The sequence below is a fragment of the Saccopteryx bilineata genome, chromosome 4 (genome assembly GCF_036850765.1).
Source record: "Saccopteryx bilineata isolate mSacBil1 chromosome 4, mSacBil1_pri_phased_curated, whole genome shotgun sequence".
NCBI lineage: Eukaryota > Metazoa > Chordata > Mammalia > Chiroptera > Emballonuridae > Saccopteryx > Saccopteryx bilineata.
The window spans coordinates 88,082,259-88,099,895 of record NC_089493.1 but is presented as its reverse complement, the minus strand read 5'-3'; the positions used below and the strand labels follow the sequence as shown (position 1 = coordinate 88,099,895).

The 17,637-nt window shown below is 43.0% G+C and overlaps 1 protein-coding gene across 4 annotated transcripts in view; it reads left to right on the top strand.

The window, feature by feature from the left end:
• FMN1 (formin 1) overlaps positions 1-17,637 on the top strand; it is a 458,403-nt gene that overhangs the window by 127,407 nt on the left and 313,359 nt on the right. For 2 of the 4 annotated variants that reach the window (XM_066277221.1, XM_066277222.1), the window contains one exon: positions 17,445-17,562. The exons of 1 other annotated variant lie outside the window; for it this stretch is intronic. In XM_066277221.1, the coding sequence (XP_066133318.1) occupies positions 17,445-17,562 (118 nt within the window). Of the gene's footprint in view, positions 1-13,384; positions 15,798-17,444; positions 17,563-17,637 lie in introns of those variants that run through there. One more of the 4 variants, XM_066277224.1, reaches the window with a different exon arrangement.

The window sequence follows — 17,637 nt, the reverse complement described above, 5'->3', positions numbered from 1 at the left end:
TATCTAGAAGTAGGATTTTGTGTGCCAGCCTTTAAAACACAAATTGTGATGTTGCTTCTTGGCCTTTGGTATAAGACCAAGTGTAAAACACTGACTTTGACCTCTTCCAAGTGATTCTGATTTCCAAATAATCTCAATCACCTTCTCACCAGTGGGGCCCTAACCTTTTTTTTACAGAGTTGGCCTAATTGGATGGGGAGGACATAGAATCAGGTTCTAAGAAATTGTATCTTGCCCTGGCCGGTTGGCTCAGTGGTAGAGTGTCGGCCTGGCGTGTAGAAGTCCGGGGTTCGATTCCCGGCCAGGGCACACAGGAGAAGCGCCCATTTGCTTCTCCACCCCTCCCCCTCTCCTTCCTCTCTGTCTCTCTCTTCCCCTCCTGCAGCCAAGGCTCCATTGGAGCAAAGATGGCCCCGGCGCTGGGGATGGCTCCTTGGCCTCTGCCCCAGGCGCTAGAGTGGCTCTGGTCGCGGCAGAGCATCGCCCCCTGATGGGCAGAGCGTCGCCCCCTGGTGGGCGTGCCGGGTGGATCCTGGTTGGGCGCATGCGGGAGTCTGTCTGACTGTCTCTCCCGGTTTCTAGCTTCAGAAAAATACAAAAAAAAAAAAAAAAAGAAAAGAAAGAAATTGTATCTTATAAATGGAACAATAAAATTACCAAATCTACACCCAACCTTTTAGTGTGTCTCCCAGTAACACGAACTTCCCTGTATTGATCACTTCCTAAGTGCCACCACCCTCCTTTGTGGTGTCATTCTATCTACTGTACAAGTAAGGAGATAGGTTCAGTAAAACAACAAATCCATTTTTTTCTCCTCTGTCTCTTCCTTCCTCTCATTCACTAAAGTCAATTTTTTAGAAAAGAAACAAAAAAGTCCATTTAATGGGTATAAATTAGCTCCCTTAATCAGTGAGAAGGATTGAGAACCAGGCTCAGACCTGGATAACTAGAACCACAGCCAAATCACCCCACAGACCTCAATCCAGTGAAGATTCTGCAACTGCTACTGTGGAACACTAGGTGTCTCAACATGCATTTCAGAGATCCTGGGTCTTTAAAATTAATGCAGATACACGGATTGGAGTGTGAGGAGATTTCAGTCCTTCCACCTTCCTTCAGTGTCAAACTGCACAGCATAAATTAGATTGACAGCCATCCGCAGTGCTCTCTGATGTGCCTCTGCAGTACATGGAAGGGCCACCTCCGTCTCGTTTCCACAGAGCCTGCCACCTAAAGCTAAAGGCACAGATCGACTTGTCCAAAACATTAGAATATTCCTGACAATCAGGCTTGTACTTGCAAGTGAATTCAGCAATATCAAAGTAGCTTATATTCTGAAGGAGTGTGTTATTTTGTATCTGTGAGTACCTGTGTGTGAGTAAATGTATGTGTGAAAGAGAGGGTGAGAAAGACAGAGAGAGAGAGAGACAGCGATCATGTGTCTGTTGGCTGTATGATAAATGATAAAGAAATGATTCAGGGAAAGAAAACAGTTGGAAGTGATGAATTATTGATTGAATTGGAAAATTGTCTTTTTTACCTTATAAACTCTTCATCACTTTAAGTCACTGTAAAACAGTTGAATAAAGGTAGTTTGATTTTACTTCTAAACCCCATGAGATTGAACCCAGTTATCTCAAATTAGAACCAATGTTGAAATTGGTGTAGAAGGTTGCTAACCCATTTCATTAAGGAGAAATCCTTATAATATGCCCATTATAAAAGTTCAATTATGCCATTTCCCTTATTTCCCTTAACATCTACCTGTCCTTTCTCCTTTCTATATACTACATGATAAGGACAAATCGAGCAACATTTCCAATTTCTTTGTAAGACAAAAGGAACAGTTGATTCGGTTTAATCATTAAACCACCTTAATGGTTAATGAAACTGTGAAGTTTGCTTTTCTTTGATCCTGATAAGGCTTATTGTCTTGATTTTCTCTTTGTCTAATCATAAAATATAATAGCTGCTCATGGAAAATTTGGCCTTGGGAGTACACATCGAGACAGCTTGGTGCTATGTATGCTTTCAGATCCTGAGAGAACATAGACTAGAACTGGGTTTTATGACAATGTTGAGAGATTTACCCAGGAGTTTTATTTAAATAAATGGGAATATTGCAGCTGAAGTATCTTATTTGGTTTCTCTAAAAGTCAAATAACTGCATTTTAGCCCCCTTTGGATAGGTTCCATTGTTCAGTCTCCCTCCTTGTTTTGAGAACTGCAGCTCGGTGCGCAGTCATTTGACTTAGCATGCTGTGAGCTGCATGGGCTCTTTAAACTCTGGCCGCTTTCTGCACGTATCATTTGTGTTCCATGTGTGTATTTCTGAAAAGCACTTTCTTCTCCCTCCAGGATAAAAATGGTAATTTGTGGTTAGAATTATAACCCCACATGCCCCATTTAGAATTTGAAATGTAGTAGACTTGTCTTAGAGAATGCTTGAGAACATTTCTATGTTAACATAAGGTTCCAGTTTTTATGGCCCCATTGTTTTGCGAGCTTTTTTTATTTTGATTTTTTTGTGGGCTTTAATTAAGCCATTTGATTTATTATTATTTTTTCTAAATCTGGTTAAAAACTGCAGCTTCTACATAAATATTCTGTGTATTAATGATACAAACTTCCCTTTCTAGCTATAGAAAATAAATGACTTTGATTCTAGGAACTATTAAAACATTTCTTCAGAATATATCATGATACTTTTTGAAGTGTTCAAAATGACAGCAGTACTCTATATACTGTTTTGTTTGGATACCAAATTAAAATAATGTACTAGAAGGAGGCAATAGTGAATATACTATTTTGAAACGATGGAAATGTCACTCCTCCTCCCACACTCTGTAATAATGATGTCCACTCTTTACTGGGTGTCTGTGGTGGATCAAGCAAACACTACTTTAGCACTGTTAACACATTTAATTCTTAGGACAATACTTATAAGTTAAATATTTTTCCCATTTTATACATGCAGACACTGGCTTATCAAAGTTCAGGAACTGACCTAAGTAGCACAGTTAGTGCAGGACTAGTAAGTAGCACAGTTAGTGCAGGACTAGTAAGTAGTGTCTCTCACGGAACACAAATCTACCTCGTGCTTCCTCCTTTACGTTTTTCTGCCTTCTGTCGACTGTGTTCATGAATAGGATCAGAATTTCTGTTTTGTAATTTTTGTTTTGTTCTGTTTTTGAGGTTTGCTTTTTTTTTTCTAGTTTTATTGTGATATAATTGACATATATTATTGTATGAGTTTAAGGTGTACAACATAATGATCTGATATTTGTATACATTGTGAAATGATTACCACAGTAAGTTTAGGGAACATCCATCAAACACATAGTTAAAATTTTTTTTCCTGGAATGAAAACTTTTACGATCTTTTGTCTTAGCAGTTCTAAATACACAGTACAGTATTGTAAACTATAGTCACTATGCTGTCTGTGATATCCCTAGGATTTATTTATCTTCTACCTGAAAGTTTGTACCAGTGGTGGGATTCAAATAATTTAACAACTGGTTCTCTGCCCTTATGACTGTTTTAAGTATAAGAAAACAATATACAAAAAGGTAGTTTATTATTTCATGCATTTAATACTTAAATAAGAACAATAAAAGAGGTACACAAAAATAGATTATAACATTTTAAAACTAGAGTTTTAAAATATTAATGAAAATATATTAAATAATACCTGACAAAAATAATAAAACTGTTATTTAAGATACTTCCATATTGCTTCTTCTTTTTTTTTTTTTTTACAGAGACAGAGAGAGATTCAGAGAGAGGGATAGACAGGGACAGACAGACAGACAGGAAGGGAGAGAGATGAGAAGCATCAATCATCAGTTTTTCCTTGTGACACCTTAGTTGTTCATTGATTGCTTTCTCATATGTGCCTTGACCGTGGGGCTACAGCAGAGCGAGTAACCCCTTTCTCAAGCCAGTGACCTTGGGTCCAAGCTGGTGAGCTTTGCTCAAACCAGATGAGCCGACACTCAAGCTGGAGACCTCGGGGTCTCGAACCTGGGTCCTCCGCATCCCAGTCCTATGCTCCATCCACTACACCACCGTCTGGTCAGGCCATATTGCTTCTTTTTTTTTTTTTTTTTAATTTTTATTTATTTATTTTTTTTACAGAGACAGAGAGGGAGTCAGAGGGATAGACAGGGACAGACAGACAGGAATGGAGACAGATGAGAAGCATCAATCATTAGTTTTTCATTGCGCGTTGTGACTTCTTAGTTGTTCATTGATTGCTTTCTCACACGTGCCTTGGCTGCGGGCCTTCAGCAGACTGAGCAACCCCTTGCTGGAGCCAGCAACCCTGGGTCCAAGCTGGTGAACTTCTTGCTCAAGCCAGATGAGCCCGCGCTCAAGCTGGCAACCTCGGGGTCTCGAACCTGGGTCCTTCCGCATCCCAGTCCAACACTCTATCCACTGCGCCACCGCTTGGTCAGGCCATATTGCTTCTTGATTGGGGTCCTCACCTGAAATTTTCTTCACCTATGGACGGAATGAACATTACTAAGGGTGCTTAGAATATGGTGTTGCACGGATGAACGTTAAAAAAGAGTAAGCAATATAAAATTGTGATTTCTACATTGGGCAGCTGTCCAGGCACCCACCTTAGAGAAAACCCTGATTACAAGTGCCATTTCAACAACCAGTTCGCTGAACTCAACAAAAAATTAGGTATCGGTTCTGCTGAACTGGTGCAAACTGGCTGAATCCCACCCCTGGTTTGTACCTTTTGGCCACCTGGACCCATTCCCTACCCACTATAGTGATTTATTTTTTAAGTGATATAATAGGTGTACCAGTATTTATTATATTATTATTTTTAAAATTGTTTAAAATCGATTTCTCTCTATCCCTCACTGCATAAATTTAAGTGTCAAGTTAATAGTCTCCCCAGGAAGCACACATTTTATTCTTGCCATGCCTGTGGCACATTGTACTTCCCTCTCTTGGCATTGATCCCACGGGACTATGTGTTGATTGCCTGTGTACATGTCTTTCTTCTTTGTAATTTTGATGCATTTACATTTGTTTCCATATTTTTTGTTCTCTTAAAATGGCTAAATCAGGCCCTGGCCGGTTGGCTCAGTGGTAGAGCGTCGGCCTGGTGTGTAGGAGTCCCTGGTTCAATTCCTGGCCAGGGCACACAGGAGAGGCGCCCATCTGCTTCTCCACCCCTCCCCTTCTCCTTCCTCTCTGTCTTTCTCTTCCCCTCCCACAGCCAAGGCTCCATTGGAGCAAAGTTTGCCCGGGCGCTGAGGATGGCTCTGTGGCCTCTGCCTCAGGCGCTAGAGCGGCTCTGATTGTGGCAGAGCGATGCCCCAAGATGGGCAGAGCATCGCCCCTGGTGGGCATGCTGGGTGGATCCGGTCGGGCGTGTGTGGGAGTCTGTCTGACTGCCTCCCCGTTTCTAGCTTCAGAAAAATACAAAAAAAGAGTGGCTAAATCATGTATTAACTTCAAGGAATCATTACAGATCAAACCGGAGCTCACAATTGTTGTGTCCTTTCTGTTCTCTGGAAATTCCTTCTAACTTCAGCTGCCATTTTATCCTGGTAACCAGGTGATTTATTCAGCCCCGTTTGGATGTTTTCAGGTGAAAGAGAACTGTTACAAAATACAAAAGAGAATTGTACAAAATACAATTAAGTTCTTTGACTTAATTGTAATGAAAAGAGTGAACATTTAGAATCAGATTGATCCATCCCAAATTCTGGCTTTGCCACACATTGGTTGTTTAATCTTAGTTTTGGCTCAGTTTCTTTGGACCTCAATATTAACATCTCCAGCAGTGTCCAAACAATAGTCACTTAGCTATATGTGGCTACAGTATTAGTTCAAATTAAGTAAAATTAAAAATTCAGTCCCTCAGTCACACTAGCCACATTTTCACTGCTCAGAGGCCAGCTGTGGCTAGTATTGGATGACATAGATATAGAACACTTCCACTACTGCGGAAGCTTGTACTGAACAGTCCTAATCTATAAAATGAGGTCAGTAATACCTTTTTCCTAGACTTATGGGGGTAAGGGGGATTAAAGTACAAGAAAACTATATAAAGAATCTAAAATGGTATTGACTTGGGACAAGAATGACACTTAAAAAAATGAAAGTCTCTCCCTCTATCCATTGTGCATGTTTTTCTTCTCTGCCTTCACTTTGTTTTAGGTAAATCCTCATCTTCTTTAATTTTTCTGTTGCCTCCTTTAAAAAATAGTGTAGCCTGACCAAGGAGTGGCACAGTGGATAGAGGGTCATCCTGGGATACAGAGGACTCAGCTTCAAGATCCTGAGGTTGCCAGGTTGAACGTGTGCTCACCAGCTTGAGCACAGGGTCTCTGGGCTGAGCATGGGATCATAGACATGACTTCATGGTCACTGGCTTGAGTCCAAGGTCACTGGCTTGAGCAAGGGGTCACTGACTCAGCTGGAGCTCCTCAGTTGAGAAACAGATGAGAAAGCAATCTGAACAACTAAGGTGCTGCAACAAAGAATTGATGCTTCTCATCTCTCTCCCTTCCTGTCTGTCCCTATCTGTCCCTCTCTCTGTCTCTCTCTGTGTCTCGTGTAAAAATAATAATAATAATAATGTAAAATGATACTGGATATACTGGATCTTTGGTGATTCAGTTAATATTCTCAAGATAACTTTTTCTTTAAAAAGTTAAGGGAAGGAAAAAAATAAAGAAGGAAAAAAAAAGATACCCAGTCATAGCACAGTCAATGGCTGTCTAGCTTTATGATGGAAAACAAAAGCATATGGGCAGCAATAGGAGTGGATGGTTTATTAGATTCCAGATCTTCATATAAAACTTTTATCATGACCAACGTTAGCCACAAAGAAATGCTTTCTTCAGGGACTCCATGGCTGCAGTAGTGATTATATACATATGTGGGCCATCAATATTATTAATTTGGCAGAGCCAAAACCCATCAGAAATATGTCCCAGGAAATTTTGTACCTTAAAGAATGCTTCCTTTTTTTTTCCTTCCCCTCCAGCTTCACAAATCCCAGTCTTTCCTTTTCTCTCTTACATTATTTTTGTCACTGGCATAACTCTGCTAAGGGACTACACTTGCAGTATCACCATCAGTGTCTATCAGTAGGCTTTTAAGGAAAGGATTTTCTTGAGAGAATTCAAATCCATGGATTTTTTTCCTGAAGTATTGAGTTGGTTTAAAAATCATCTTGGAGCACAGGAAAAGTAATGAAGAACAGAGTGAACTCTGTCACCCTGCACAGGGATGACCTGGGGAAACTTCAAGCTCATTACTCTCTTCAGGTGACACAGATGGAAAAAACCAATCCAGAGAGCACTGGCCCTGAAACACCCCGAGGGATCCCTTCAAAGAATTGTTTGGACCTCCATTTACTGCAGCCACACATGCGCGTGGGGAGGCACGCTTAGTAGCCTTTCTGTAACAATCCTGTTCAGATCCAATGGCCCTCTGCCCAAGTGCGCATGTAGGGGAGGGGCGCCTTCCGGCTCTGGCTGTCAGTTCATCAGTAAAGACCTGTTTCATATTGACAGAGTTTTAAAAAAAATTATGTTGGATGCTGGTTGGTGCCTCTACTAAAGTTGTTTCTTTCCTATCAAAACATGTCATACCCATTGTAGTACTTACTATGTGCCAGTCAGTGATGAGAATATCAAAGAGATATTTGGTTATTTAATGCTCTTAATAATCCATGAAATCAATACTTTTCTTATTCCCAGTTTCCCGGTGAGGAAACTGAGGCACAGGAAGCTTCTATATTTGCCTAAGGTCAAGCTCTTGAAGGAGCAGAATAGGATGTAAGCCCAGGACCCAGGGACAGGTTCTTAACTCTGCAAACTGCCCTTGTTCCTTGATTGAGAAAGATTACACACGCACTGCTCTCTTCTTTCTTCCAGCTTCACCACAGCCTCTCCTCTTCCCTTTGGGAGTCTTCTAGTTTACCTCCATTCAATGTTTTTCCATGGAATCCTTGATATTGCTCCATAGAAAAATGCCTTAATCACTGAAACTTGTCTTTGCAATAGGCAAGTGCAACCTATTTTCTGTTTTAACCAATTAGTAAAAACAGTTGCCAGTTTCTGATAGGCTGTCCCAGAGAGGCCGTGTTAGTTGGCAGGGGGAAGCGCCACTGGGAAGGCAGGAAGTGCTACCAAACTGAAATAGAAAGGGAAGCCTAAGAAGGTTGCTGGCTTTGTCTTTCATTTGACCTCTGATCCCATTTTGAACATGTGGAGAGTGATCATAAGGATGCTGGTGAGGAAGAAGGTGAGATCGTGTGCCAAGGCCGTCGGGGTGTGTGTGATGTGGGGTGGACGGGGGTCAGGACACTTGTTTCGATCTTGCTGCCACACTTGAGCCGTGTGAACTGGTGCCAGTTCTTTAGCTTCTCTTGACTTCAGATGCCTTCCTCTTTAAAATAAAAAGGTCGAGCTGATTTCTAACACTTCTGAAGTCCCATTCCTCTACCCTCCTTCCATATGGCACCTCATTCATTTAATAAATGTCTTTTGGAGTATTTGTGATGTCATAGTTTCCTCAGTTCTCAACTTCATTTGATGAGTTAAACCATACTTTCTGAACCCGGAGGACCCATCTCCACGCATTACCCCACTCATATCTTTGTTCATAGTTTGCTCGCTTTTCCCAGTCTGCTGCTCTAAACTCTTTTTCTTTCACAGAAATAGTTTCTACACTCTTACCCTCAAGCAATCATCACATGAACCTAGTTGATCCACTTTGGGAAGCTGGAAGCAGTAAGTCATTCAAATCAGGCCCGAAACTTGAAATAAAATAGGTAAAGAGAAACATGAGAATTAAGTAACCGAACTCAGTGAAATGTAATCTTGCGTGCTTTACTTTTCCCTTGCTTTTCTAGGGTTTTATGAGAATGTGGGAAGGAATTATCTAAGCTGAATGATGTGGGGAAGTGACTCTAGAAAGTTTTCCTTTTCAGCAGTTTTCAATTCCTGCAAATTGATTTTTTATTTAAGTTTTTCATGCTGATTTATCTTGTGAGAGCCAAGGAGATAGGTTCTACTGCTCCTATAAGGCGATGTGCCTTTTTTGGTTGCAGTCACTTTTTTTTGGTTTATCTTACCAGGTACATTTTGGTTGGACTGATGTTCTTACTGACACGAGGTATAGTTGAGTGGAGATAGGTTCTACTGCTCCTATAAGGCGATGTGCCTTTTTTGGTTGCAGTCACTTTTTTTTGGTTTATCTTACCAGGTACATTTTGGTTGGACTGATGTTCTTACTGACATGAGGTACAGTTGAGTGCAGCCTCAGTCTGAGAGGATAGTGAGATCGATGGGAGAAACATGAAAGTTCCCAGGAAGTAAGTTCACACAAATAGGTATTATGTCCCATTGCAAGTAGCTGGGTACAGATTTTTTTTTTAACAAATAATTAGAAAGAACATCATGTGGGTCAAATGCTACCTAATTATTTATCATGCCTGTTTTAACTTAGTTGTCTAAAGTAGATCATTTTTATTTGACCTGCTCAAGTGTAGCTATTAGAGAACTTAATGAAGTCTTGAGGTTAGAACAGAAGAAAATCAGGTGAGGTCTTATAGGTGACAGTCTTGGCTGTCCCTAGTTTTGAGTAGTAGCTGCTTAATAAATATTTATAACAGAATAAGACAGTGAGATAAGTAACATCTAAGAGAAGTGATTATATTTCCTCTTCAAATATTATAGCATTAAATGGAATCATTTTCAAACCAATTAAGATCAAATTTCCAGGTTGTTTATTTGAACATTACAATCAAACATTTTTCAATTCCCGGCCTAAATGACCAGAAAGAATACTATTTTTCAGAGCCAGGGGCCTGAAAGAGAACCAGTACTCAAAGATCTATTTGAACTATTGTGCAGCTCTTTCTTACTCATCCTCATATTTAGGTGGTCACTGCTTGCTTCCATTCACATTTTTTTAAGTGCACTGATTGCTATTCAGACTGGGCCTGGGGTGTGAAGTACTTCACCACAAACTATGAAGAGTCACCTCTTTCTTGGTGATTCCCTCTATTAAGCTGTACATTGCATGAAGGTGGAGGACTAGAGTTGCTTCATCGTTATATGGTGGAGCTTTGTACATAATTAGTGTTAATGATTGTTGGGTGAGTGCATCTTTGTGATTGAATCATGCCTCATGAATGAAGGATGCATATGTGTTGGGAAAACAGCTGTTTGGCTTGCTCGCTTGCACTTCACCTGATTAGTGCATGAGCACGTGGCAGTGCCACGTGTGTATAGTCTGTGTAAGGCTACGGGTGCTTGCCCTCAGGGCAGATTGTGGATTGCCCGCCCGCCACTGTGAGGGGTCATTTATACTGTTCATTTGCCTGCTGCCATGAGAAGCAGTTTTCCCCTGCCCGTTTGCTGGTTCACCGTTTGCGAGAGTTTATTAAACAGGAATGGCCCAATGCTTTCTGGCTCCCTGGTTTCTTTACCATCTGCCCGAATCCAGTGTGAACCTGCCTGGCCTTGGCCACCAACATTACAATGGGCAAGTTGGAGAGCCTCTTGGTGTGTTTGAGTCCAGAGTGTTCTATATCTTGATTATGACCAATAGAAAAGCCAGCTAGGAAGTTTTGCTTGATTTTTCTAGGCAGCCCCTCTAATTTTTTTCCCGAACTTATAACAAGGGAAAAGAATGGCCATTCTCACTGAGTTTTTTGTAAAGTCTGTCATCTCAGAGGTACATTGCACTTCCTACTGAGACCGTCAACCATGTAGGCTGGCGCCCTCACCCCTCATGACTCGGGTGTGTGACATCCTATTTTGGCAGAAGTCAAGGTTTTAGAAGCATGGTTGAGTGGATTCTGGAGCCTGACTGCCTGGATTCAGGTTCTGATTTTGCCCCTCCCCAATGCTGCAAACATGAGAAAACTCCTTTATCTCACTGTTCTCCCAAATAGGAAAAAGAGAATAATACCAACCTCACGGTCATAGAACAGTGCTTGGCACATAGTAAACACCTAGTAAATGTTAGATATTATTACTATTCTCCACTCATCAGCTGTGCAGCTGGGGCGGTTGTATTCTCTTAGCCACAGTTGCTTCACTTTTAAAGTGAACCAAATAGTAAGTTAATCTACCTTGAGGGGCTAGAATCCAATCATCCCCAGGGACCCAAGATTTGCCCCACTTTCCATGATGTATGGGAGTCATGGGTACTGAGAGGATTCTGAAACTTTATAATTCTGCTCCACGCTCTAGTGTCGAAGGGCCAATAAGCCTTTCCAGTTTAGGTCCCATTTTGCCCAAATCTGTTGAGGGTTCTTGAAATGTATTCTGGAAATCAGTAATTATATAGTTATGTGTGAGAAGACAAAGTCTTTGTCATAAAAGAAAACTAATATGTGGCATGTCTCCTCCCATAGTCATACAGTGGATGGTCTAGGTCAGAGGTCGGGAACCTTGTTGGCTGAGAGAGCCATGAACGCCACATATTTTAAAATGTAATTCCGTGAGAGCCATACAACGACCCATGTACATTATGCATTATCTAATAAAAATTTGGTGTTGTCCCAGAGGACAGCAGTGATTGGCTCCAGCCACCTGCCACCATGAACATGAGTGGTAGGAAATGAATGAATTGTAATACATGAGAATGTTTTATATTTTTAATGTTATTATCTTTTTTATTAGCAATTTGTCTGTGAGCCAGATGCAGCCATTAAAAGAGCCACATCTGGCCCTGGCCAGTTGGCTCAGTGGTAGAGTGTCGGCCTGGCGTGCAGGAGTCCCGGGTTCAATTCCCAGCCAGGGCACACAGGAGAAGCGCCCATCTGCTTCTCCACTCCTCCCCCTCTCCTTCCTCTCTGTCTCTCTCTTCCCCTCCTGCAGCCAAGGCTCCATTAGAGCAAAGTTGGCCCAGGAGCTGTGGCCTCTGCCTCAGGCGCTAGAATGGCTCTGGTTGCAACAGAGCAACGCCCCAGATGGGCAGAGCATCACCCCCTGGTGGGCATGCCGGGTGGATCCCGGTCGGGCGCATGCGGGAGTCTGTCTGACTGCCTCCCCGTTTCCAACTTCAGAAAAATACAAAAAAAAAAAAAAAAAAAAAAAGAGCCACATCTGCCTCACAAGCCATAGGTCCCTGACCCCTGGTTTAGGGAATTCTTTAGAAAACTGATCTTGAGCCCTGGCTGGGTAGCTCAGTTAGTTAGAGCATTGTCCTGATACGACAACGTTGTGGGTTTGATAGACACATACAAGATCAACCAATGAATGCATAAATAAGCAGATGTTTCTCTCTCTCACTCCCTATCTCTCTTTCTCTCTCAAATCAATACATAAAAATAAATTATTTTTAAAAGAAGACTGATTTTATGAGCTGATGTGATAAATTTTTTCCCCTCAGCCCTGAAGAAGCAGAAATCTCATTTTATTAACGCACATTTTTTCTAGTCAGGAAGCTCATTCTGAGACTTAAATGGCAGCAAGAAATATTTCTGCATATGTGGTGGTCTTTTTTGATTTTGTGGGCCCTAGTTAATAATCTCAAAATATAAAAGAATCAGTAACAAGCAGGAAAGTATCCATTTGGACACAAGGTCAAATCAGGGATTAGGAATTACTGTTTTAAGAACTTTCCCACTGGTCTTGAATATATAATATGTGCCCTTTTTGTGAGAGGGTTCCTTTGGAACACATTGCTAGAAATGTGTTACTGCAATCAGAATTTCTCAGTATTAACATTTACTGGAACATGATACAAGTTATCAGTATGGGACCCACAGCCATTCTCTGCCACAGGAGAAGGCCACCGTTGTGTTGACAACTTGTGTTTTGCAGAGTAAATTTCTGTTTGCATTTAACACTTGGGCTCAATCTTGCAGTGTTGCTCTGAGAGAGCAAGCAGGTGATTACTACTGAACCATGATGACTATTAAGCCAGTTTGACTCTCCCGAGCCAGCCTAGTGCCTGGTTTATCCCAGGTTCTTGCTAAGTGCCTGCTGACTGGACAGGATTTGAAAGAGAAACACTGAGACCTTCAGGTACGCCAGGAAGCTGTCCCAAGAGACAACTATGCAGCTGGGAAACAGGGCTGCAGTTTTTCCACGACCTCAGTTGCCAGGTTCCCAGCATATCATCAGAGTATTGGGAACTACATGGTACTGATGTTGGGTGGCTGTTTTGTCTGTCCTGTTTTTGTTTTAGGCAAATTGGGTCTGTGATAGAGACATGGCTGATAGGGACCTTTCAGATGTTTTGTCCCTTAGGGAAACGTGCCTCCGCAGGGACCTTTGATGAATTGCTCTGCCTAACAAGGCAGGTTGTGTGTTCCCTTGCACCATGCCAGGTTTCATTTAGGTGGTTGATCACTGAAGCAGAGAGAGGTGCCCTTTGGCCGCCAGGGTTCCAAGGGAAGCCAGGAAGTCAGAGCTGCTGAGCAGAAGCCCAAGGTTGGCAGGGAGGGCGGAGGGTAATCATTCCTGCCGGGCTGGGGCTGTTTACTCTGCCACCCTGTCTGGTGGACACTGGGCGCACTGGGCGTGCTGGTCTAAGTACCTGTTTGTAGAACCCTGAGACTCCAGGGCAGAGCTAAAACAGCAGTAATTTGAAACCAGTCCTGTTGGTTTTCCTTCCCTGGCCCGGCAACTAAAATCTGCATTCCAGATGAAACCTGCAGGGAAACGGAAGAAAGCACTTAAAAAAAAAAAAAAGAAAAAGCTTCAAGGGCAGTAAATTAACTGCTTTCAAGTTCCAGGGATTTTGAGATGATCGTTTCTTTCTTTGCATTGGGTTTTGTGAGTGACTGTTGATCTGTGTGCCCTGATAGTTGTTTTTGGCCTGGATGACACAGCTTCTGACCATCATTCAGATGGCAGAGGAGAGCCTGTGAGAAGTATTTCAGTCATTTTCTGCTGATTCACTTTTGAATTTCTTGGGCTGCTCTGGGTGGGTGGAGGGCTGTCAGGATCCGCTGCGGGCTCAGCACTTTCGGAAACCTCACTTGCTCACCAATGAGGAAGTTGAAAGCCAGCAGGAGAAAGACAGGCACTGGGGCGGAGCTGTGCTGCAGTCCTGGGCTGGGATGACTGGGGCAGGCTGGCTCTCCTTACGACAAAAAGCCTTTTGTCCACGGGCATAAATACGGAAATCCCAGAGGAGCAGCCTCCCCAGTCCGTGTGTAGTAAGGTGCACAGCCTCGGCCACTTCTGGGCACAGAGCTCCACGGACTTTGTCAAGTTGCCCTGGGCTCACCGTCGTCGCACAAACCGGAAGGAGCGCACAGAAGTGGAGCTGAAAGAGACCAAGTGTGCCGGCCCCGCGGCTGAGGAGTCTGGCTGCCGGGTCCTGTTGCTCTCTGTCCTGAAAGTGAAGAGCTGATGGAGTGGATAAACTGAGAGCAGGGGAAGGTAACTGAAGTCAGAACTTCCATCCAGGGCATTGCCGTTGAGACATGGAGGACTTTGGTAACTCTGTGAATGGCAGTGATGTTTCAGAACCAGGCAGATCTGAAACTGGACCTGAAGTGGCTCAGTCGATCCTGAGCAAGTTCTCTATGAAATCCCTGTTTGGGTTTACGAGTAAATTGGACTCTCTGAAGCCGGAAGAGGAGGATGTGGTGCTGAAAGCATTCCACAGTGTAGTGGATGATCCCAGCAGTGGCTCGAATCAGCAGGAGGCAGAGGCTCAAGTTCCACTTGACCTCGGAAACGATGGGAAGACCGCAAGGGTGGGGACAGAGACAGAGTCAGAGGGAAGTCAGAGGAAAGCGGAGACAGGGATTCCTCTCCCTGGTCCAGAGCTTCTGCCGCTCCCTGCTTTGAGTACGGGCGGCGATGATGCCATTTTGGTCCATGGGACCCTCGTGAACACCACCAGTGACTCTGACTCTGATGATGGTGGCCAGGAGCCAGAAGAGGGAAGCAACACCAATGGCCCAAAGTCCCCTGGTGTTGTTTTATCTAAGCCATCTGAGGAGCCCGAAGAAAAGGCAGGGGACGGTGGGGGGAAGGGCGCCACCAGGGAAAGGGCTGATGCAGAACTCGGAGCAGAAGCTCCTCCCGGGGTCCCACCTGAGTTCTGCAGCCAGCCGGGACCTGGCGATGGCTGTCTTCAGACAGAGCACAATCCCAGCCAAGGACAAGCTGGAGAAGAAGGTTTCCAAGTTCTACCTGCGGCAACAGATCAGAACTTGAGTGTTGGTGTACCAGAGAACACCTCTTCTAAAAAAGAGGGCCCTGGAGAGAAGGCATTCCAGCTTCCAGCTTTCTTTAGTGGGCTCCGTGTGCTGAAGAAGGGGGCTCCGGCCGAGGGCGGGGAGACCATCACTGAAATTAAGCCGAGGGATGGGGACCTGGCTTTGCTCAAATTGACCCAGCCTGTTCAGAAGTCCTTAGCGCAGGCAGGGCCACAGGCACAGCGGACGGGGGAGAAGAGCAGTGATCTGAAGGCCACTCCCACTCTCCTGGAGCAGCTCTCCCAGCTGCTCAGCATTGACATGCCCAGAGCCGACCTGAAGGCAGAAGACCCTGAGACGCCCAGGGGAGAAGAGATGGGCTGCAGCGCTGACCAGGAAAGCCAGAGCGGCCCCCGGCAAGCCCCAAACCACGGCGGAGAGGTCAAGCCGAAGCCCCCGGAAACTGCCCTGGAGGCCTTTAAAGCCTTATTCATCCGTCCCCCCAAAAAGGGGACCACGGCTGACATCTCGGAGCTGGAAGCTCTCAAGCGCAAGATGAGGCACGAGAAGGAGTCCCTAAGAGCTGTGTTTGAACGGTCCAAGTCGAGGCCAGCGGACGGCCCCTCTGATTCCAAAAGCGTATGTAGAATTGGGTTTTACGTTTTGTCATAAAATGGGATGCTGCCATATTTCCTTTTAGGTTTCCTATCAAAGTGAATCCTCGTCACCTATTGTCAGTGACCTTTTTTAGGTGAAAGATGATCATACTGAACTTGTCCTCATAAGGAGGTGGACAGAAGTGTCTTCTTCCTTACATTTTTATGGGTTGTTATAAGATAGATAGTTATAAACATGTGCTGGCAGGAATGGGAACCTGTCACCCCGAGTTTAAGCATTAGTAGTCAGTGTTCTTGTAGAAACTGAGCTGCGTGAGGATGTGATGCAGTATGGGAGCACAGCCACGGTTTCCTCAACGCTTAAGTATACACCTCGGTGGGAAGCGTTTCCCTTTGAGCGTCTGCCGTGTGGCGGAATACTTGTTTGTGATGTGTAATTGAAGTGTTCCAGGTTGGTTACAAGGCATCCTGATAGAGCACTGGATTTCTAAATGAGACCTGCATGTTAATCCTCATGGTGCCATTTACTGTCTGGGTGACCTTTATCATCTCCGAGCCTCAGTCTCCCCTTGAGGAAAAAAAAAATAACAACCCTCATCTTATATGGTGGCTGTGAAGATGAAATGAAGTTAGCTGATGGTAATTACCTAGTTAATGAAAACTGCTGTTCAAAGAAAAATTTATTCTGTGATTTATAAAGACTACCTATTCAGCAGATCTCAAATGTTCATAAGGACAACAAGTAGAATTTCTTGATTTGTATTATTTCAGAATATAATTATTTTCTCATATATTTGATCAGTTAAAATGATAAAAATTCAAAATTCTTTGGAAGAATTATCTTAGGTTATAGTTGAAAACTAAACACATTATAACAATCACAGTGTTATAAAAATCAACTGATAAAAATAGCTTGACTGTGAGTGAAGGCCATTACACTTATTTTTTTAAGAGTAGAGAAAAAGAGAATTGAAATAGCAATGTGGAGTGCTTACAGAAGTGTATCTTGCCCTTCAGCTAATGTTCATGGAAAATGCAAAAGTAGTCATTATATCATAAATAATACCCCTAGAGTCGTTTGGAATACACTTGTAAAAACTCATGTAAAGGTTCCTGATTGTAGTACATTTGCATCGATATCTTCAGCTCAGAGTATCTTTGTAATTTTTTAGTTACATGATAAAAGTCATCTATCAAGAGTTGTGCAATTCTAAGCCATAAGGGTGTTTTTATTGAAGGATTAGCAACATACAGCATTGTATTAATTTCAGGTGTACAACATGACTGGCCATCTGTATCTATTTGAAAACTATTACCACAGTAAGGTCTTTACCTTCTTTCCCCATACAGTTACCGATTTCTTTTCTTGTTTTAAGAACATTTAAAATATACTTTCTTAATAACTTTCAAATTCAAAATACAGTATTATTGTCTATATTATCATGCTGTACATTAACTACATATTCATGGTCTTGAGTTATTTTTAACCTTTCCTCCCACGGACACTTTATATTTCTGGGAAAGAATCATTGAACACCATGTACAACTGGCCATTATTAATTGTATTAATTTTAAAGTTAGAGTTAGCATGTTTGGGGAGAATCATTGGCTTTGGCCATACTTCATTTAACTTATTGCATTTTTTTTTTTTTGCCCACTTTTTAAACAGCCTGACCACAGCCCCACCGAGCAGGATGATAGAACTCCTGGCAGACTCCAAGCTGTCTGGCCACCCCCCAAGACAAAGGACACAGAAGAAAAAGTGGGACTGAAGTACACTGAAGCAGGTAACGTGGAAGCAGGCCAGATCCCCAGGAATGGATCTCTTGCTGCGATGGCTTTCAGTTCTAATTCAGGAGACT